The 23,043-nt window shown below is 44.3% G+C and overlaps 1 protein-coding gene across 2 annotated transcripts in view; it reads left to right on the forward strand.

Annotated features, from left to right (window-relative positions):
• The window catches only part of LOC138265903 (inositol polyphosphate-5-phosphatase A-like), a 350,243-nt gene that overhangs the window by 242,323 nt on the left and 84,877 nt on the right, over window positions 1-23,043 (forward strand). For both annotated transcript variants that reach the window (XM_069214078.1, XM_069214079.1), the window contains exons 9-10: window positions 22,377-22,461; window positions 22,776-22,871. In XM_069214078.1, the coding sequence (XP_069070179.1) occupies window positions 22,377-22,461; window positions 22,776-22,871 (181 nt within the window). The remainder of the gene's footprint in view (window positions 1-22,376; window positions 22,462-22,775; window positions 22,872-23,043) is intronic.

Raw genomic sequence — 23,043 nt, forward strand, 5'->3', positions numbered from 1 at the left:
ACATACAAAGCTGGATGACGGAGGAAGAGAAAGATGGCGCCACTGCCAAACAGGGAGAAATCAGGAACCTGCAAGAGGGAGGTGAAGACACCCTCTCTTTCCTCCCCCCACCAAAGAGCCTGATTTATACTTTTTAGCACCGCATTTGCGTCATTTTTGTGACGCAAAGGTGGCGCAAACTTACAAAATTCTATTATATTTTGTACGTTTACGCTGCTTTTGTGTAAAAAAATGACACGAATACGATGCTAAAAAAGTATAAATCAGGCCCAAAGTGCCTTCGCAGGGGTCAGGCTCGCTTACTGCACTCGCTCACTATGAGGACAGATCTGACAAGATTTGCAAGGGCTCTTTTGGTTGCCAATATATATATATTAGGCCAGAGCAGAGCATCGGAGTGACCGGTCAGAAGGCTGGACAGGCCTCATAGCCCACTGGATGTTTCCATGGTGGGCTGGAGCACTTGGAAGACAGTTCTGGAACTCCAGGTCCGCTGCTGGTGTCTCTGCCACTTTCTCCCAGGACTAATTGCAGCAGGCAGGAAGGGGAGAGTAGAGAAATCAGAAAGAGGGAAAGAGAGAGAGACAACAAAGAGAGAGAGAAGAAATGATAGAGGAGTCGAGAGAGAGCGACGGGAGTGGAGAGCAAGGGACAGAGACTGGTTTGAGGACTTCGCTGGGCTGCTTTTTGTTGCCTTGTCCGGCCTTGTTGGTCAGAGTATCAAAGGGCCTGAACAGGGCACCTCGATGACCGATCAAAGCGTCTCGATGGCTGTATCTGAGCATCTCGAGGGCATCTGTTGTTTTTGCATTTGTCGCCCCAAGTGGGAAGAGTATTCCCAAACGTGGGTCCCGTGCTTGCTATGCCACCAGATTCAAGCTAGCCTGGTTGATGAAGGGTGATACCCTGAGACTGGTCCCAGGATGCTTGTTTCTGGTCCAGGGAGGATCTCACCTGACAGGTCGGCTGGACTGTTCCCATGGGGAGCAGGGTCAAGACTGATTTGCATATGGCTAGGTCCAAACTGGAATGGCATGGCAGGCAAAAAAACTGATGGATTAAACCCAGATCTCTGACTGGGGGTGAATGTTTGATTTGCTCTGCATTCCGTCCATCGTCTGTTGTTTTTGCATTTTGAGGGCAGGAGCAGAACTTCTCCATGACCAGTCAGTGTGCTTCGAAGACCGGAATAGGGCCTCTTGAGGACAGGATGGGAGGTCGCGAGAGCCCCATCAGATTCCCCTCGAGCAGCAGGTGATATTGAGAACCGACCAGAGCTCCTCCCTGGCCTCAGGCTCTGCGCAGCCCCGCTCCCCGGGCCCAGCAACGCCCGCCCCCCCCCCCCCTCCCCCCCAATCCCCCCCTCCCCCCCACCCCCCCGTCGCACTTGGGTGACTGCAGCTGCGGCGGGTAGTTGATTGCTTTATTGGGTGATCCCTCTGGTCTCATTATACTCCGCGATTGATCCACACAGAAGCCTTTGGCAGAAGGAGGTGTTCGAAAATTGTACTATTTATTATCGCAGCTTTTATAGCTCTCTTATCGCTGCTAATATTTTGCTGATTGGGTTAATTTCAGTGCGCGAGTGTGACCAGGTTCAGCCGGTGCAACCAGTTCACTTTAGCGTGACACAGAGGGCCAGATTTAGAGGTGAGTGGTAACAGGAATCCTTTGTGGAACAAAGTGATAAGCCACAAGGAGTGTCCACCAGGGCGGAAATTCCGCTGGTGCATTCTTTTCGAATGTAGCATTTCATCCGAAAATCTGAGAAATGTCCTTTACTACCTAACTCTAAATTCAGTGGATTTTTATTCAGTAGAGGAGACGAAATTACACCGGCGAATTCTTTCCCGACTTCACAGTTTCCTCCGCTAACCTGAGAATTGTCTCTGTCTCCAAACGACGTCCAGTGGAGTCTCCTGCACTCTTTTTGGAACAGGAAATTCCACCCGCGGCCTCGCGTGTACATTTTGCCCCCCCTCCATAAACCATAAGATTTTTCGTTGCCATCCAAGCACGAGGGTGCTGATTAACTTTTACTGCGCACTTGGCTAAAAGTGGTGACTAGATTTGGCGCGGTTTTTGCTCTGCCCATGACGGAAAGGAGGCCCGGGCCGCCTGGTATTTTATTCGACTGCGCAGTGCGCACGTGGTTGATTGTGAGCAAAAGGTTGCACAATTGTTTGTCACGAATATGAAAAAAATCTGAATAACTCATTTTTATGAGATGGTTCATACGAGGCATCAGGTCAGCAGTTTTAGCATCAGATAAATATGAAATTTAACACAGATTTGTGTTCAGCATAGGTTTGCAAAAATATGAAATCCCGTACGTAAATACATTATCTACAGTTGTTGCGTGTTCAGGTTGTGGATGCTGTACGTATCTTTGTCATGCATTCGACGCCTGCAGTTGTCACGCTGTTACCTCGTACCTTGTGGCTGCAGAAACAAAGCGATACACTTAGGTAAATTAGGGTAGGTTAGTTTATCCTCAGTAGGTTAGACAAGGCCGCATTGTGTGGCTAAGGTGTATTGCATCAGAATGTATACAGTGCGTTCCGTGCCCCTTTGGAAACCTAAATCATTTTCTTGGATAGGCCGGTTGCATTATTTATGTAGCACTTCATACCCCTGGCATGGTTGTCAAGCGCTCCTGATTGCATTTGGGTTCCAGGGCGCCCTCTGAATATGTGGTTTAATTGAAAAAGTGTTTTTTGTGCTTTGACGTATATGGAGCATGTTTCTGTGGAGTGTGAGGATTCATGACGTGGTACGTGCGCTGTGTCGCTGTGCATAAGGAACGGTGTTGCACAGTGTGAGAACAGATGCAGCTGCACACGCCGCTATTTAATATCTTTTGGGATAGGCATCATCATACATAGAAACTATTGTTGATGTGGCTTGGGTTGGTTGATTGTGGTACATGAAACTCACCAATGGTATCAGAGGGGCCAAACCATAGGAGGCACTGGTAAACCACCAAGGAGCATTATATGCAGTCTGAGGAGTCTCCGGGGCAGCAGAGCAATCCTCTGGTGTCACTTTCAAACCACCACGGTGCATTATATGGATTCGTCCCAGGAGCTACAGAGCACTGGCCCATAGGAGGCACTACCAAGAAGCATAATGCAGTCTGCGAGGAGTGACCAGCAAACAGCAGTAGAGCAATCCGCTGGTGTCACTTTCAAACCACCACTGTGCATTATATGGATTATATGGATTCGTCCCAGGAGCTACAGAGCACTGGCCCATAGGAAGCACTACCAAGAAGCATAATATGAGGTCTGCGAGGAGTGACCAGCAAACAGCGGTAGAGCAATCCACTGGTGGCACTTTCAAACCACCACGGTGCATTATATGGATTCTACCCAGGACCTACATAGGAGTGACCCATAGGACTTCCAAATAACACACATGCAGCACCCTGGCTAAGAGAAGCAGGTGAAACCTCCTGCAGGTTATGTGGCCAATCAAAAGAAGATGCGATTCACACCTTCTGCCTCTGCAGCTCAACTCTAAAAAATCTGCTGCGTTGCTGGTTTTGGACCTTCTGGAACCAGGCAGGCATACACTCCTGCAAGCAATAATAGCCTGCGTAAATGACAGGTACCCTCGTGTAATATCTCAAATAGCATAATACCTACAGGGCGTGGAGCAGGCCATAAAGAAAGCAAGCAGCCAGTCTGCATACACCCAATAACCGAGTCACTTGCTCCATAACGAAGGCTCAGCCCTGTCACTTTACTGCTTTATTCACACCTGCACAGGGCCCTCAGACATCCTTAAACATGCCAAATAGCCGTCTGTTCTCCCACTTAAAATACGTGTCAAATACCACAGTGGGACAACAATGAGCAACAAGCCAATTTCACCGCCTTACCATTAGAAGCTTCCTTTCGTACGTTTTAATGATTTTTACTTATTATTGCTCTTATTTTGTAATGATTTTAATTAATCAAAACAGTAAAGTTTTACTTACTTACTCACATAGGAGGCACTGGTAAACCACCAAAGATCATGATATGCATGTCTACGAGGAGTGACTAATGAACAGCTGTAGAGCAATCCACTGGTGGCTCTTTCAAACCACCACAGTGCATTATATGGATTTCACCCTGGAGCTCCAGAAGAATGACCCATAGGAGGCACTGATAAACCACCAAGGAGCATAATATGCAGGTCTACGAGATGTGACCAACGAGCAGCAGTACAGCAGTCCACTGGTGGCACTTTCAAACTACCATGGTGCCTTATATGGCATTCTCCCCAGGCGATATAGAGGCTCTTTGGAGGCACTGTTGGAAAACTAAGGAACATTATACAGAGTTTAACAGAGGAAGAACTGGTAACTCATCAAGTAGTAGTATTTGGAAATTACCCAAAAGCAAAAGTAGTAATCTGTTGGATCACTGGTAAACAGCTATGCAGTATTATATGGTGTCTACTCAGGAGCTGCAGGACCCATTTGGGGCACTGATTAACCAATAAGTAGTGTTATAACCAGGGTTATAATGTGACCAGGGTGCAGGAATAAAGCAACACATTGAGGGCACTACCTCATGATGCATTAAACGGTTTCTACCCAGAAGTTACAGAGGAGTGAGAGATTGGAGGCAGTGTTAAACCACCAAAGAAGTAGTTTATGGTGTTCACCTAACATTTAGTAGGGAGGGGTTCAGAGATGGATAGAAAAGAGGAGAAGACTCACAGCCAGTGGTACTTAACCTTTTGAATTCTGTGGACCCCACCACTTAAACACTACTGGAAACCAGGAAGCCCCACTGAATGATGACTGGAATCTAGGGACAGCCACTGAATCATTACTAGAATCTGGGAATCCACCCACTAAATAATTATTGTAATCCGTGGACCCCACTGAGTCATTATTGGAATCCGGGACCACCACCTAAGCAATTGTGACGATCGAACCGCAAAACAAAACGTAAAAATACACAAACAAGAGTTCATCAAACACATTATGAAATATTTAATTTTGTTCACAAAATATTTAAAAAATGACAATTCTACTTTCAGTGGAAAGGTTTGAGCCTTTCTAAATTCAGTTGAGGCCACCCCCACATCCATACTGTGTTCTCTTTGGTGCATCCCCACTGCTCCTGCAAATCAATATGAGAATACTACCTTAATTTTTAGCCTCCAATTTCAAATCTTTCACACTTACATAACTTTTTAACATTTTCAGTTTTACATTTTGCTTCTTTATTCATATACACTTTATTAATCTGTCAATACATTTTCCAAGCAGTGTCTGATCCCCTGAGTAGGTGATGTGGAACCCCACCGGTCATCAGACCACAGGTTAAGAACCGTTACCCTAGGACGTACCTTGACTTAGACCCAGATGTGGAAGAGCCCCCAGGACGATGCCCTTAACCTTGCACCCTTCACTCGGATAAACTGTGTAGATGCCCTCATAGGAGAGGATTAAACATGTGGAAGAAGGGAAAGAGACGGAGGAGTAACATAAAGAGACAGCAAACATGCCAAAAAGGGACTGAGAGTGAAAGGTATGGAAAAGGAAGATAAAATGACGGGAGAGGAGGAAAAGAAGGGCGAGGAAGTACAAATAAATACTTGAACAAAGAAAGACCCAAATAAAACGAAGAAAAAAGAAACGTCATACTTTACCAATTTCTTTCTAGGGAGAAGATGTGGATTGTCTCTTATAAGCCTTCAAGATGGTGGTTTATAGTTTCTTTCAGCGACAGGGGTGGCTTGTCATTTGAAGAACAGAGGTGCTGTCTCAAGGACTTTCCATAACCTTATGAGGCCACCCAGGGAAGTTGCCAAAAAAAAGTCACCCTTTACCTTAGATACCTTCAACCTAAGGATGGCCAGATAGTGGAATGTCCTGGGGAACAGGACAAAAAAGCATAGAATCTTGTACTATGAAATGTTCATATCGGGCATGTTATCCAATCAAAACAGAGCAAGGAGGGCCTTTCCAGAGTACTTTTAGCCAATAAAATGTTCACCATAAAGCACTTCAGGCAAAATACAGTGGCCATCTTTGAATAAGACATAACTAATGTAGGAACATGACATAGCAGTAAAAATACACAATTTGAGAAGCCTAATCGTTACTGTTTACACAATAAAATGAATTTACACTAGAAAGCAGTTCCCTTAAAACAAAATCCAACAGTTTTACACAGAAAATTGGGTTCAGCAGAAGAAAAGAAAGCTAAGAAAAGAACGTACCAGTCCCTCCTGGTTGCAATGCACCATACTAACCTTTTGACCAATTAGCAAATACATTTGAAGCCAACCCCAATTAAAATTATTTGTTATTGCCACATAAGAAAAGTTTTGTCTGTTGACATTTTTTCTCCTCATTTGCAATATAGCTAGCTGAAATTTGAAACTAGATTCTTCTCTCAGTGGGCCCAGGTGTTGGAAGGCCTTCCCCAACCATTGTGTTTTCTGTCTCTTCTCTCTTACCCTCCTCTCATAAATACCCTTAGTTTCAGAATAGCGCTTTCCAGGGTAGTTCCATGTGAGCCAAACGTCTGCCAGACCTTTAAATCTTTCACTGAATGTGTAAATGAGTTCCATTTAGTTTCTTTATATGTTAATTCTTCTAATGTGGGTATCTTGAAAATCATACATGGATCCAGCCCTACAGGACCTGCGCTTGACACATCTGTGCGAATACCTTGTCCTTTCTCTGGCCCCTCTCTCTCTTCAACCACCTCATCCCAACTAACCTCTCAAGGTTTACTCTAGGAGGTGTTGGTGGGGGTGGGGTGCTCAGATTCTTCATAGGGGTAGCGAAGCTGAGCAGTCGAGATTTGTGCTGGAGGCTCAAATGCGGCATCACAGTAAATAATAACTCTATGTCCACTCAATGCTAAGCCCTCAAAGAATAATATAAGCTGGATAGCTCAGAGGTAAAGAACAAGATCCTGGTTTTCAGGCTAAATCAGACACAAGTAAATATTTGAGACCTAATGCCAACCATCACGAACAAGAAGGGTCACACCTCATAAAATATGGCGAGTTAATGGGGCCAGAAGTATTGGTGCCCACTTCTGTGGTGCTACCTATGCCCAGTAGTCAGTATCCATTTGGAAGAAAGTTCAAACAGGGCAGTGAAGGCTGCAATAGTTCTGTAAGTCTTTGTAGTTATTTCCACTGGGAGCGGATTTGGTCGCACTGTGGAGTCCTCAATTGGTACAAAATGTCATGGGCCTACGATTTATTATAACAAAAACATTGCTTATTATTAGATTATTACATAACAATTTGAAGTAATACAGATATCATATAAACAGCTCGATGTAGCCACTAAAAACAAGAAATACAATTAGATCCACTCTAAATACATAAAATACATCCTCATGCACTACCGAAAGGCTTTGTTAAAATAATAGCAGAAATAAAACAAGCCCTTTCTTCGCTATATTCAGAAGGCCTTTCATACTAGTGCCAGAGTTCCCATGTTTATTATTTACAGTCATTGATCCGTGTCTTAAACTATCAATTGTTCAATAAAATAAGCTCTTTGTTATATTTTGGATTATTGATTGTGGTTCGCCCTGTAATAAGACAGGGGGGCTATATATAAGAGGCCACAGTAAAGCTTACTAAAGGTACATCAGTTCTATAACAGAAGCCTATTACTTCAACAAGACTTTTTGCACAAAAATATTTTAATAATAGTAGCACCATTTTTACAAGCACCTGTCGACAGTGTAAAGAAGCCTAAAATGTAAAACTGTTTTCCTACCCAAGAGGCCACAGTCAGAGAGGTCACTGTTAGATGTTGTCCCATCAAACTTTGTTTCATAGACTTTGAGTGGAAGAGCACCTAACCGGAATTCTTCATGAATACTTCTCAACATAGATTCCTGACCTTGTAAACATCCCCAGTTGCCATACTGAATTCTGAGATTTTTTTCTCAGCAATTTTCTTGCGCGCCATTAAGTGGCATTGTATCCATCCTGCCCCTTCACCGATGTTGGGCCAACAGTATAACCGCCGCCTCTGAGCATCAATGCCATTTCCTTTCTTTCCACACCTTCTGACACGGATCTGGAGCTTTGTCACCTGATAGACTTTGCTTTTGAAGATTTTCACAAATTTTTCAGTATGTAAAGGGCAGATCTCCCCCTACAACGACAGGGTTTAAACACTGCAATTTTGTCACAAACATACGATCAATGATGTATCCTTACAAGGGCCGTCTGTGGTGCCTGGGCTCTTTGCATTGCTCGTAGTCTTGCAGTGACTATGCTTGGATGGATCTAAAGGCCATCTGAGTCCGCAAGGCCAAACTCCACATTGCTAAGCACTGCAGCAAGTCTCGGAAGGCCCAGTGAAAGTTGAGAGCATGGATGCATTCTCACTTCCGAGGCCCCTCCAGAGAGGGGTCGGCCCCCACACCATGTCATTAGGTAATTCGAAGAAAAAGGAACAAGAAATCCAAACGTCACTACTTTTCTTCCCACCACTCATCAGGAGAAGTCACACGAATGTCAAGGTACCTCGAGATCATGAACTTGGTCTCCTTCCTCAGAGCTGAGTCTGGTTTTATTCTCAATGCAGCCTGGGTTCCTGGCTCCACTGACGATGGCACAGCAGATACGGGCCTTCGAGGAGGCCATGCTATACATTTTCGGTACCCCACCAAATCCCTCTGGAGCACTTTTGGTCCCCATGGATTCGAAGAGCCCTCCAGTCTGATTACTACCAGCAAATCTGTCGCCAATGCTGATTGGACCTTACTGTCCTAGGTGGAAACAACTTTGGTCAAGGTCGCATTGAATTATCCCCTAAATCTGAAACTATTTTAGCTCTTTGTCTGGAGTCCTTGCTGGTGTCTAGGGCTTGTCCTGACACCAGCAGCGATGACCCTGGAGGAAGAGCCTATATTCCTTCCAGCCTCTGAGGAGAATCTGACGCAACCTGAACCAAAGTTGCTTCCAACTCTACCTATTTCGTAACCCTAACCTGATTCAGAAATGCTTCCTTTACATTAACGCTTTTCTGACCAGGAGCCACAAGATGATGACAGTGATGACAACAATGAGAATATATTCCTTGACCTACAAGAGGCTAGTGGCCATGATACCTCACCGGACACTACCCTAAAATATCCATTTGGCCATTGTAGAGAAGAGTCGGCCTCATTTGCTTTGCTTATCAGGCAAATAGCTGAAGTACTTACCTTTCAAAGGAAGTAAAAACGAATGTGCTCACAGAGGCATTGCACCCAGGGCAGACTTCTGTTGAGCCTCTTCCACCCTTCAGTAAGGCACTAATGGACATCGTGTTGCTGTTGGGCACCTGGGGAATGCAAGATCTTGCCCTCCAGGCAACCCCCAAATAGCCAGGAGACGTAGACTGGCTCCAGAGGACCCATCTTTGCTCATGCAGTATCCAGTGCCTGAAAGCCTGGAGGTTCAGGACTCCACCACCTGGCAGAAACGTAATACATTCCTGAACACCCCACCAGACAGGGAGCAGACGCACAGACGCACCTGCTAGTCTTGCCCTTATGTCTGTCAACTTAAGTTGCCTCCTGGGACATTATTTGCGTACTCTGTGGGACGCAGTGCCAGACATTTTGCCAGTGTTACCAGGTGTCCTTACGGCCAACCTTCCACACATTAGGTCGGGCCTAGACATTATCGATCATCTAGGTAGTGCAGTTGCTACCAGTTTGGTGCTTCAGAAACCTGCCTGGACATGTTGCATAGAAATGTCGAGTGACATCTAACAGTCATTCCTGGACATGCCTTTTGATGTCATCCCATCTCTTTGGAGGAGACTCCTTGGCCTAGATCCAAAGAGATCCCTCAGTTTAAACATTGACCAAACTAAAGCTCATTGGCTGAATGATGCGCTCTTTGTGGGTTTTTCTGGGGCGAAGTAAGGAAGAGCAGAGAAGAAATGGGCCATCGCCAGACAGATTGTTCTCCGTTTAAAGATCTGCTATGATCTGGTCCAGAAACAGCCCCCAGAAGACTAGTGAGCTCATTCCATTAGAGCCCTAAAGCCAAAACTTCTACAACTGTGCGGGTGTGCGTAGTACTTGTTTTGGACATCCTCTAGGCTGCCAGGTGGGCATCTGTTTGCACATTCATGAAGCACTATTGCCTGTGTAGCTAGGTACAGCAGGAGTGGCACTTTGCCTGCTCAGTCCTGCAGGACATTCTGGTCTGAGCCATTCCACAGACCCAGCACCTGACTACTTCTTTAGTATCTAATCAGAAGATGAGGAATCTTCAGTTAGAAAATCTCATCAGAAGAACAAGTTACTTGTTTTTGCTTACTCTTTCTGGTGAACACTCTATCTCCTCATCCACCCGTCGTCCTTCCCATTCTGTGGAAGGGACTCATCTGATTCACACTAATAAGATTCCAATTTATTGTGCATGCTTGAATAATCTGATGCCTAGGAGTTCTGCATCTGACATCATGAACAGATTTCAGGAAGAAATTGGCTTTGATGCGCAGAGTTGAATCTTTTATTGTGTCCCCGACATGGCTAAAAGACATTGGCAAAGCCAATGTTGTCAGATAGGCAAGACTTATTGGCTTGACATACATAGGTCAGACACTTCAGTCAGGTTCTTTGGGCTTTGGCCATGTAGATTTCAGGCAGGTGCTACCGTCCTAGGGGAAGCCTTCCTGGGAATCATCAGTGTATTTGCAGCCACTGATTATATTGAATTTTTCTGTTGCAGGTTGTCATTAATTTTAACGGTTTTCAATTTAAAAGTATCAGTGCTTCATCCAGTACATCTGTTGTGCCTCAGCTCTGTAAAGAACAGCTGTTATCTGCCCCAAATGTAATGGTACTCAGTATGCTGAGCTTGGAAGTATGAATCGGTCTTGCGGGGATAGGTCTAGTGAGGTTGCAGATCACAGTACATGTCAGCGGCAGGCGTGTAACTCATTAAGCCACCCCTACTGATTAATGGGCATCAACGTCCTGGGTGGGAGAATGTTAATATTAGACGAGGAGACAGAGGTTTCCCAATTTAGTTATAAAAATGCAGCGGTTTAATAGCTGCATTCTCTAGGGCTGTAAAGGCTTTTTAATGCTGGTGCTTCCTAACTCCTTAGCTATTCACCAGCTTTGGTAGTGAGCCATGGGCCAGTGAAAGGATATTGGCATCGGCAATGGGTGTCATAGTGGTTAGCTTCCTTTTATTGTCAAACTGGCATTCTCAGAGGTGTCGGTGTGCTACCCGTAGACTCTCTTCTGTCATTGGCTTATTGTGTCACCAGCCTACAGTTGATAGTGAAAGCATTAATGTACAATTACCTGGGCACCAGCATTCACCAGAGATGTGCAGAATTGGTCTGTGAGAGCTGCAACCATGTCACCTTTTCAGGACTGCCACTGACTCTTTAACTGGAATCCATTTTGATTCAGTCCATGTGATTGCATTACTTGAGAATATTGTGAAAACTTGGCTGGCTTGTCCCTCTAAAATCTTTGTTGGCTTTTCTTTGCATTGGCAACGTTGACCATTCTTGGGACTGGTGAAGACATGCAAAAGATGAAGGAGAAAAGGGTCCGTTCCATGTGGTACACTGTAGGTATGATCCCTGCTTCATGAAATGCTCCTATTGGGCTAAATCCAAAAAAAGCCTTTTCTTTTGCATCCGCTGAGCCAGGTTCCAGTGAATATGAGCTTCTGCTCCTGATGTTTGAGCAGCACCGAATGGTTGAGGATGTAAAAGGCTGCAGACAAGTCCAGGTAAACGAAACTATGCTTAAGCATAGTGTGCTACTGCACTAAAATATTGTTTAGGGGTGTTCTCAATGACCTGAGGCTGCACTGAAAGTTGTCAACCGTTTATTAACCTATAACTAATTCTGAAGTCCTTTGATCATGTCCCCTCATACACCTCATCCCATGAGGGCATGTTTGGATGTAGTTGCAAAGTAAGGTTACCAGAAGACTCAATGTCATCAGGGACACCACGTTCTAGTTTTTGAAATTGTTGTTTTCAGGTGTGTTGGTCTAATCGATGAGTTTGTGGAATCCAGGAATACAACACCCAGAATACAATATGAAGATAAAGGGAGGCCCAGGACTGGAAAATTGGCTCCATGATGACATGGAGTCGTCTTGTGACCATAGTGGTAAAAGGTAGATCAATGGCTTCCAGTTTGTGTTTTTCTTTAAGGGAGAGGCACATACAATGCCTAATTTGTTCCAGTGGTTTCAGGTGATGAGCGTTAGTATTCATTTTTGGGACTGGGACTGATTTCTCAACATCAGTCTTTGATGCAGTGCACAAGAGAACGGCAGAAAAGATTGGAGTAAGGTGGAAGAGAAAGACAAGAAAACAGTGACAAAGTGAGAAAGCGCAGGTGAAAAGGAACCTTCAGAGCGGTATGAAGAGATGGTGAAGTATATGGCGACCTTCAAGTTTGGGCTCCTTTCGTTATTATTATTTATTTTTTTCACCACTAAAAAAGTTGGGCAGTACTACCTGTGTCCAAGTCTCTGTGACACACAATTCAGTATTGGGATTTTAGATATGGAGGCCTACGTTCGTCTAAAATGTCCAAGTCTTAATTTTGAGATACATGTGAGACATTCTTGTGCAGATATACATGAGGCCTTACCCCATTTAATTATTGCAATCGAATTTTTATTATTCCTCTGAGTATTGCCTTTCAAATCATTTCTGTATGTAAGTGGTTTAGGAATCAGTGACCCTTTTTAGAGGTGGGTGAAGAACTGAAGGCTTGAGTCAGATGCCTGGCTGTCAGTGGAAATAAAGGCCCCAACAGCAACCATGGTGCGGAGGGACCCCGAGCTCCAGAGGGCCCCCTCGGCACAGTACCATGGCCTGAGAGCTCCTGAGTGAGTCCAGAGTGGGGGTCCCTCCACGTACTCCACAGGGGGCTCCCTCAAGTTTCTTTACACCAATGCTGGCTGTGGCTTGCCTTGAGCCCTTCGCTACCCTCGAGCCCAAAAAGAGCCGAGTTTTCTTCAGGTGGGTTCTGCTTTCTATCCACACTCAAACCCCATGCACCAAGAATTAAAGGCAAAGCATTAATCTTTGACGTAAAATGGGAGAGAGAGAAAGAGATTACTTATCTAGTGGCTGAACTGCACCACGTGAAACCAGAAATCCTGGTGTAAATCTTGGGTTCTCTACTTGACCAAATTGTTTGATCCGAGGCAAATATTTTATTTCACTGTGCCTCATTTTCTTCATTATGATTACATATAAAGGCATCTTGAAATATATCAGTTCAGAAAGTGCCCTGATCAGAAGCCTCTCTTTTTTGATTTAATAGACTACAATACTGCTCCATCTAGGCCACAAACAAGACGCACATGACTGCAAATTGCCTCTTAGTTCACTAATGGCACTATTGTCCAACAGGGGTGATGATGAATGTTTCTAAGTTGATGTTTAAAAACGATCACTTTTAATAAATTCCTCTCAATGCAATGATACAATGTGATGTGTTAATGTGAAACGCTGCTGCGTATTAAAAAATACTACGTTTTTAATTTTGACGAACTCTATCATGTTTTACACTATTCCGCGATTTACTCGCAAAACATGTTCCGTGCTTGGCTCGTTCACGGGCCCCTAGAGCCAAACCAAACCCTTGGCTAGGTTCTCTTCGAGTTAATTTTTTGTCTGCACTTTTCTAACACTTTTACCTCCTCAGAAGTCTTTACCTGAAAACTAATTTTTCCATTTCTGTTTTTAAATTAACAACTTTTCCCGGAAATATTTAACATGATTTACAGCCTTAAGTGATGGGAAGCGCCTTCGGTGTACCAAGGAGTTCCGCGCCTTCATTTCTTGGCGGACCAAAAGACTTTCTTTGCCTTTCTTGTGTCGGTCTGCAGTCGGTCCCTAAATTGTGAATCACCGTTGAACGAGGCTGGCCTTAAGCAACACTTTATAGCGCCCCGACTACCAAGTAAACTTGCGGATTTGTCTTGTCCCACGAGGCGCCGCCACAAAAGTGCTACCTTCTCTGCACATACCCGCGGAAACACCATTATACACGTCACTGACACTAACCTTAATAATCACCTGTTTATGGACGTGAAAGCCCAAATCCAGGGTAATAACAGACATCGACACTGTCGTAACGAAATTACCGTAGCCGGTATTCCCGCAGCTAAATTCTGCCTTCTAACCCAGCGGGATGCATTTCAAGCTCCTTTAACGTTTGCCTGAATAATGTGTTTTAACATTTCTGGCAGATTTTTTCATCAGTGGCTCTTGCTTTCTGCCCATGGGAATCCGCGGCTTGGTATCAATATTGGATGGTGCTTCAGCGACCAGGATCTATCAGAATTGATGGAGAGATTCTGGGATTTCAAAGATGAACATTAAAACGGAGCGCGAGCTCTCAAGGGTGGCGCCCTCGAATGTGACTGACCCTCCCTCTAGTCCGGATGTTTCTAAGATCAATAGGGATTCTCCCAGTTGGAAGCAAGAATGTATTCAGTCGATTTAACTGCATGCACTCTTTCCTGTGTGCTATTGTTGGGGTGCGTGATCTGCTAATAGTGGGGTGTAGGTTCTGATAATGTGCGGTGTGAGTTTCGATAATGTAGGGTGTGTAGAGTCGGATGATGCTGGGTGTGATTACTACCAATGCTAGGGTGTGGGTTCTGATAATGTGTGGTGTGTGGATACTGAGAATGGTGGGTGTGGTTTCTACTAGTGTCTGGGTGTGGGTTCTGATAATGTGTACTTTGTGGAGTCTGATAATGCTGGGTATGCTTTCTACTAATGTGGGGTGTCGGTTCTGATAATGTGGGATGTGTGGTGTCTGATAATGCTGGGTGTGATTTCTACTAATGTGGGGTGTCGGTTCTGATAATGTGGGATGTGTGGTGTCTGATAATGCTGAGTGTGATTTCTACTAATGTCGGGGTGTGGGTTTTGATAATGTGTGGATACTGATAATGCTGGGTATGCTTTCTACTGATGTGGGGTGTGGGTTCTGATAATGTGTACTTTGTGGAGTCTGATAATGCTGGTTATGCTTTCTACTAATGTGGGGTGTAGGTTCTGATAATGTGGGATGTGTGGAGTCTGATAATGCTGAGTGTGATTTCTACTAATGTCGGGGTGTGGGTTCTGATAATGTGTGGTGTGTGGATACTGATAATGGTGGGTGTGGTTTCTACTGATGTGGGGTGTGGGTTCTGATAATGTGTACTTTGTGGAGTCTGATAATGCTGGGTATGCTTTCTACTAATGTGGGGTGTAGGTTCTGATAATGTGGGATGTGTGGAGTCTGATAATGCTGAGTGTGATTTCTACTAATTCTGGAGTGTGAGTTCTGATAATGTGGGTGCGAGTTTTGATAATGGAGGGATGTTTGATAGGAATATTATGGGCCCAGGATTGCACATCAGCTTCGGTCAACAGCAGACCTTTCTGCCTTTTTAGGGAACATGAACCACTGACCTGGTCCTTTTTCAAAGGGTACACTGCATTCTGCATTCCCATAATAAAGGGTACCAGAAGCAAATCCTCAGGGGTCCTTACAATTTGGGTGAGCACCACTTTGACCTGTTCCACAACTGAAATATCTACTATCCACACTGATATGCAACACGTTCTGTTTTTTTTAAAACTGTAACACAATTAATGCTCTTCAACAACTATAATAGAGTAAGGCAGAACAGAGCAGACACTATGAATTTGCATCTTTTAGATGCCTGCTTCAAATCTTTACCATAACTGTTAATAGCAAAGGTATAGTATCCCTTGTTCTAGTAGGTGATTTCAACACGTCCTTTGAACCAACGTATGACTATAGAACGGTCACGGAAGATGAGAACCAGGCTTGTTGTGTCCCTGATGTCAGGGCTACTAAGTGAGAGAAAGCACATTATTTTGTGAAATAGCCAACATTTCAATGGCGGAACAAATTCAGAATCCACACCTTCAATAATGGTCTACGCAAGCACATTATAGACAATACACTTGTTTATCTTCTCAGTTGGCACCTTGTTGTTGATATGAAGGTGACAGAGCACCCAGAAAACAAGCAGCACCCCTTAATTTTCCAACTGTTTTCTCAAGCATTGATCCCATTGATTGGGAAACCTGCAGTGCCCAGCAGTACTATTGAGATGCATATATCACCAACAAGAGAAGTATAAAATAGGATCAGTTATTGTCAACTCAATAAATGACAACTAAAACTCTGGACTGCCATTTCTGGATCCTTGGCAAAGTTTAAAGCCTCATTTGTCTATTTTCGACAACATATCAGAACAGTTTTCCAAACCTATTGTTTACCGCCTGACTTCTACACTCAAAAATCTTTCCTGGTTTGACAAGGACTGCAGAGAAGCTGAGGAAGCGTTACTTGTGATCCTGAGAGGGAATGTTAGAGGCACAGTTGTAGTTGGCCTAGCAAACTAAAAGGACCTGCTGAACAGTACAAAGAAAGTTAAGAAAACTGCCAGCTGTAATAATATATCTAGTTTTCTCTCTGACCCCAGAGAGTAGGCTTGACCTTCGAACTATTGTGCATGTGTGTGTGTGTGGGGGGGGGGGCTTTTAAAAACGTACCTTTCACATTAAATGAAATTTTGGCTACCATCAACAAAGAAACAGACAGTCGGTCTGCGTAAATCACTCCCAATGTTGTGGGACTGTTACATGTTTTTACTATTTAATGCTATAATAATAGGTGCCGCCATACTGCCACCCTGGCTTAGTGGCGAGATAGTTCCAATATATACGAAGGGCAACAGTTGTAACCCTGCTAACTACTAACTGATAAGCCTGCTTCATAATTTGCAAAAACATATCCTTTGAATTAATATCCATGCTCAATGCCTGAACCAACTATAAATCAGGCTGGTTTTAGGAAGAATGCATGGACCAGTTATAACTTGATCCGGTATATAAATCAGGCTGGTTTTAGGAAGAAGATGGGCACTATCGACAAAGTCTTAAGGCCATTAATTTGAGGAGAGTTCCAATATATGTTTTGTTCCTGGACCTTAAGTCCCGTTTTGATAATGTCCCAGGACACCTCTTATAGAACTCAGTCACGGCTCACCAGGCTTACAGGGGGAGGGCAGGGTGGCGCGCAGGGGTGTGGGGGGTTAAAGGAATTTAAATAAAAAATAAAGTTACCTCTGCACCGCTCCTCGCTGCACCACTTCCCTCTCCCGCGTCGATTCTGCACGTAGGCACAGGCTCCCATCCTGCAGTCAATCCTGACGCTACTCAGAGCACCATCAGGATTGGCTGGGATCGCCCAGCCAGTGTGCTCCCGGGCAGACTGGAAGCCTGTGCAGGCTCTCTCCAGCCCGGCAATAGAGTTGCCGGCCTGGAGGCAGCCGACGGCGCATGTATGTTTTGCCGGCCGGAGACGGCTGGCCAAACATACATGCGCAGTGAGGGGAGCGCAGAGTGCACTCCCCTCACTGCTGGGTACCCCATGGCCTGCCCCTTTCACAAGGAAGGGACAATAAACTATGTGTTTTTTTGTCCCTTCCTTGTGAAAGGTTTGCAGCTTGTGATGCTGGCGGGGGGCGAAGCTCCTCCGCCCAAGCGGAGGAGCCGCCACTGATAGATCTCTCCTCAGAAGATGGCTATTCCCTTGCACATTCTAGCTATCTTGATTTACACGCACAACAAAAACCCGGGTGTTGTCAGATGGGGAAACGACAGGGAAAACACACAACCCTTTCTGGTGAATAAAGTAGTCACCAAGGCTGCCCTCTGGATCTGCTTAATTTTACCTTTTATGTAAACCAGGTGCTGGGGAGGTTAGCTAATGTATTAATGATGGCCCCATGTTGGCCAGGGTAAAAATCACCACACTGTTATTTGTGGATGATAAACTTTGGTCTCAAAATCCCCTGGCGGCCTATAGTCCCTCTTAAATAAATTTACTGATTTCTGCAACCGAAAGGTGTTAACGATCAATGTGGACCATACCAAATTCATGTTGTTAAGACCGCACAAAAATGTGAGAAACAACTTCACTTTGAACACAGCAGACTCGCACAGGTGGATGTGATCCCTTACTTAGTGATCAACTTGTCGTCTAGTCTTTTGTGAAAGCCTCAGGTGATCAGAATGAGGAACGTCCTGGCACAAAGGGCAGGAGCTGCTGCCCGCTTTGCTATACAAATAGAAAACACTTTGGGCCAGATGTATCAAAAAAGTCGTTTGTGATTTCCTAATCGCGAATCATTACGATTCGCTATTAGGACATCGCAAACTGGGATGCTCAACAGTGTGTTTAACACTGTTTGCGATTACCAAATGGGTAGCAAGAGACCTGCCTCATTAATATTCATGAGGCAGGTCGCAGTTTGTGACCTATTTGGGAATGGCCACAATCACAGGGATGGTGGCCTGCTGGGGGTAGCAGACCACCATGTCTGTGATTGCTTTCAAATAAAGCTATCTTTTTTTTAAAATGCAGCCCGTTTTTCTTAAAGGAAAACGGGATGCATTTAAAAAAGAAAAATGAAAAGTGGGACCACTGCCTGTTCTTAAAAAACTTTTCACTACCATTCTCAGAGGGGAAGGGGTCCCCGGGACCCATTCCCATTTGTGAATGGCTTACCACCAACTTGAAGTTGGTGGTAACTGAGAATGTTTTGCAACCGCATTCTCGGTAGCCAAAACATTTTTACATGGCCCTGCAAGTTGCTATTAGGAATGGACGCCCATGGCACGCCCCTTTCTAATAGCAACTCACAATCCCTATTTTGCAAGTCGATAACAAAATAGTGAGGGTACATGGCCAGATGCCTTTTACTGGCCGCTTGAGACCGGTAAAATTGTGTCATACATCTGGCCCTTAATTTCTTCTGCTTTGGAAGTATATAAAGCACAGTGCCGGAGAGGCTCTCTATGTACTCAGACTTTGGGGCCTCTCAAATTTGACAGATATCGTTACAAGTGAGAAAGGGATCCTAAAATATCTGCTGAAATTCCCACCTCGCTTGCCAGCGCTTCCTTTGTACCTAGACTTAGAGATCAATAATACAGACTCAAGTGCCAAACATAGGTATATCCTGTATTGGATAAGCGATTGGGGCACACCAGAATACATCCACATCAGGGTTGTACAAGGTGATGCACTGTGCATCCTGATCAGGTATATGCTGGGGAAAAATAGTTTTTTTGCATTTTGCGAGCATCATGCACAACTGCACCTCAGACGTGAAGTCATCCTACAAGCCATGGTCTGAAGCAAGGCAGCTTTCTAATGTCCATCATGGCAGATTGATCATGGATTTCTTATTTCACAAACACATGCCCATATGTGAGCTATTTCTAGACAATGTGTCTCTGGCCCTAGACAAACTTTGTATCTTACATTTAGGTGGGTGTTTTGTCACTGAACTACTTTATTTGTAGATGGGATACCTCTACCCCTGAGTCTCCTTTCTGGCTTCTCCTCAACTTAAATTGAGGTTAATTTTTTATTTTTTTGTCCACATACATTTTTTTAAAGATGCTAATGGTTTCTGCTCCTATTAAGAGCCACAGGTGTACGAAACTTGGAACTGGTCCTGGTGGCACTGACAACTTCTACACAGAGTGAAATGGGGGGGTTGTTGTGGCTAGTAACCTTTTCTCTGCTTGTCTGTCCCAGCGCTGTACTGTTCAGGGTTCTAATGATACTAGGGTGTGGGTTATGATAATGGTGGGGTGTAGGTTCTGATAATATTGTGATGTGGGTTCTTATAGTTATGGGGTGTGTCATCTGATAATGTTGGACAGTTGATTCTACTAACAATGAGGCGTGGGTTCTGCTAATGTTAGGGTGCGTGATCCACTAATGTATCGGTGAGGGCTCTACTAACTGTGGGTTTGAATTCTGATAATAATGGTGTGAGGGTTTTGTTAATCGTGGTGTGTTGAGTCTGATAATGTTGGGGTGTGACTTCTAACATTGAGTTGTAGGTTCTAATAATGTTGGTGCAGGTCTTGATAATGTTGGGGTGTGGGTTTTAATGATGATGTGGCTTACGAAAACTGTGGAGTCCAGGTTCTGATAATATTAGTGTATTTGTCCTTGTAATGGTCAAGTGTGTGTTCTGGTAAGGTTAAGAAGCTGGTTCTGCTAATCTTGGGGTGTAGCTTCTGCTAAATTTGTGGGGTGTGGCCGGCTAATATTGGGTGCTGTTTCTGCTAATGGTGGAATGTGGGTTCCAGTTATTTTAGGGCCTGGGTTCCAATAGACTAGAGGCTCTAATAATATTGAGCTATGATTTCTAATAATATTGGTGTGTGCGTTCTGATCATTTCGGGGTGTATGTCCTGATAATGTCCTCATAATTTCCTAACAATGCTCAGGAGTAGGTTGTGGTAAAGTTGGGCTGTGGTTTCTGTAATGCTGGGATGTAGGTTCTGATAATGTTGTGGTGTGGGTTCTGATAATGTTGGGTGTGGGTTATGATATTTACTGGTGTGGGTTCTGATAATGTTTGGTTTGGGTTCTAATAATGTTTGGTGTGGATTCTTGATAATGTTGGGGTGTGGTATCTGATGCAAGGATGTGGGTTCTAATTTTGTTTAGTGTGAGTTCTGATAATGTTGGGGTGTGGTATCTGATAACGTTGGATGTGGGTTCTGATCATGTTTGGGTGTGGTTTCTAATAATGATGGGATGTAGCCTCTGATAGTGTTGGGGTATGGTATCGAATTATGTCGGGTGTGGGTTCTTATAATGTTGGAGTGTGGTTTCTGATAATATTGGGATGTGGGTTCTAATAATTGGTGTAATATCTGATAATTTTGGGGTGTGGTATCTGATAATGTTATGCTGTGGTATCTGATAATGTTGAGTGTGGGTTCTGAAAATTTTGGGGTGTGGGTTCGGATAATATTGTGGTGTGGGTTCTTAAAGTTATGACGTAACTTGGTCAGTAAGATTGGAGGGGTTGAGCTTCAGGTTTTCCAATAATCGCACAGGTATATAACATTAAAATACATTATACGACAAGCAGAGCTCATGAGAAGGGCTTAAGGAGCAGTGGAAAGGGAGGCAATACAGATTGGTAGGGGTACTAAAGTACATATTTATGAAAAGATGGCGCAAAGGAATGGTTAGCGTCTAAAAAAAAGACACTAACCGGTCAGGAATGGTGTTAGGGAAAATGGCGCTAGTTGATCTGATATGGCGTTAGGCTGGTTAGTGGCAAACAATATGCTGCTAACCAGCCTAGCGTCATTTTTTGACACCCAAGCAGCCAAAAAATTACTCATGTCCAAGGGTAGACATGAGTCATTACCACCACCCCATTGCCCACCAGCCCAACATACCCAGTGCCAAGCAGGAGGCCTCATATAAGGGGCCCCCAATAATACTTGCAACAAAAAAAAATTAAACTTAACTCAACTTACCTGGGATGGGTCCCCCTCCTGTAGTGTGGGCGGTGGTGTTCCTGGGTTAGGGGTAGGCATCTTTGTGCCCATTCCATGGTGTTCTACCATGGAAATGGGCCTACCTGCACCTTAACGCCTGGTCTGACCCAGGCGTTAAGCGGGCTTAGCACTATTATTAAGGTCTGCCTCCTGCTTGGGCGTTGTTTCTGCGCCTGGAGATAAGTATGGCACTAGGGGGTGAGCGTTGTGTTTAGGATGGGAACGCCTATCTTGCATCTCATTGACGCAAGGTGTTTTCGCGCATCCTAAACATGGCGCTGACTCCAATATTTTGACGTTAGATGGGTCTAACGTCAAAATATAAATATGGAGTTAGGTTAGTGCCATTTTAGCACCAAAATGAATAGCGCTAAAGCAACGCTAACCATCCATAAGTATGGGCCTAAGTGAGGGAAAAAACAATATTTCGTAAACAAAGCAATAGTTTTTAGGACTTTCAAGACAGAGTGAGGGAGAGGGTATGTGTGTGTTTTTGTCTGTGTGTATGTCAAAATTCCTAGTGAAATCAGACAGACACATCACCATACCTGATTGAACGCACCTGTACCCAACCATTTGCCAGAAAATAAATTTATTAGGGGGGGTGTAACACCTCAAACACCCTCCCTGAAGCTACACCCCTGGGTGTGGTTTATGATAATTGTTGGAATGTGAGTCTTATAACGTTGGGGTGTGGTTTCTGATAATGTTGGATGTGGATTCATATAACGTTGGAATGTTGATTCTGATACTGTTGAGCTCTACTGACCCAGGGCGAGAGCTGTGCTAGTGATGACAATGAGTTTTGTTAATGTTGGGGGAGAGCTTTGACAGTGGTGGGTTGTGGGCACTTCTAATTCGTCGGGTGTGAGTCCAGATTATTTTGGAAAAATCAGTTAATCTGAAGTTGCTTTGGACGTTTTGCTAATGTTGAGATGAGAGCTATTTCTGGGTTTCATTCCTGATTTTTCTGTTACAGAGTCACTGATGACCGCTTCCCTCATGTTCCTTTCTTCCTCTTTGGAGATTTTAACTTCAGGTTGGACACTCGGAGTCTCATCCAGGTAGGTGAAGACCTCAGAGATGGAGAAGGTGAATTAGGGGGAGAGAAAAATGTAGGAAAGAATAGTAAGAGCGGAGTCGAGGATAAATATTTTAGAAGGAGAGCAGAAAAAAATATCTTAATACAGTAGATCGGAATAGTGCTTGGGAGACCGAGAGGGGATTCTGGGGTAAAGGAGAGAGCAGAGCAAGACTAGTGTCCGGAGGTAAGGAGCAAAAGAGGGGAATATTGGAATGAAGACAGTGGAGCAAGGTGAGAAATTGACTATGGAATGGATTGGTTTCTCTTCTGACTAAGTAACCGCTCTTTATTCAGACACTCAGCAGCTGTGGAAGGATACAGATGGTGAGGAGCGACAGTGGCAGTGTGCTCGAGAAGATTATTCGTGAGGAAACGGAGGAGAACCAGAAGGTAACCAACCAATGAAAGCTCTTCGTAACTTACCAGAATACTGCATATCCACTGCATGGAGCATGTCTAAGCAGTGGGGCACTATCTGTGGCCAACCAAACATCTGTCTATGTTATCAAAGCATTAGTTGGTGAATTTGTCTTTACTGACGGAAATCAGCTCCCTTGTATCA

Source organism: Pleurodeles waltl, chromosome 11, assembly GCF_031143425.1.
Source record: "Pleurodeles waltl isolate 20211129_DDA chromosome 11, aPleWal1.hap1.20221129, whole genome shotgun sequence".
Lineage (NCBI taxonomy): Eukaryota > Metazoa > Chordata > Amphibia > Caudata > Salamandridae > Pleurodeles > Pleurodeles waltl.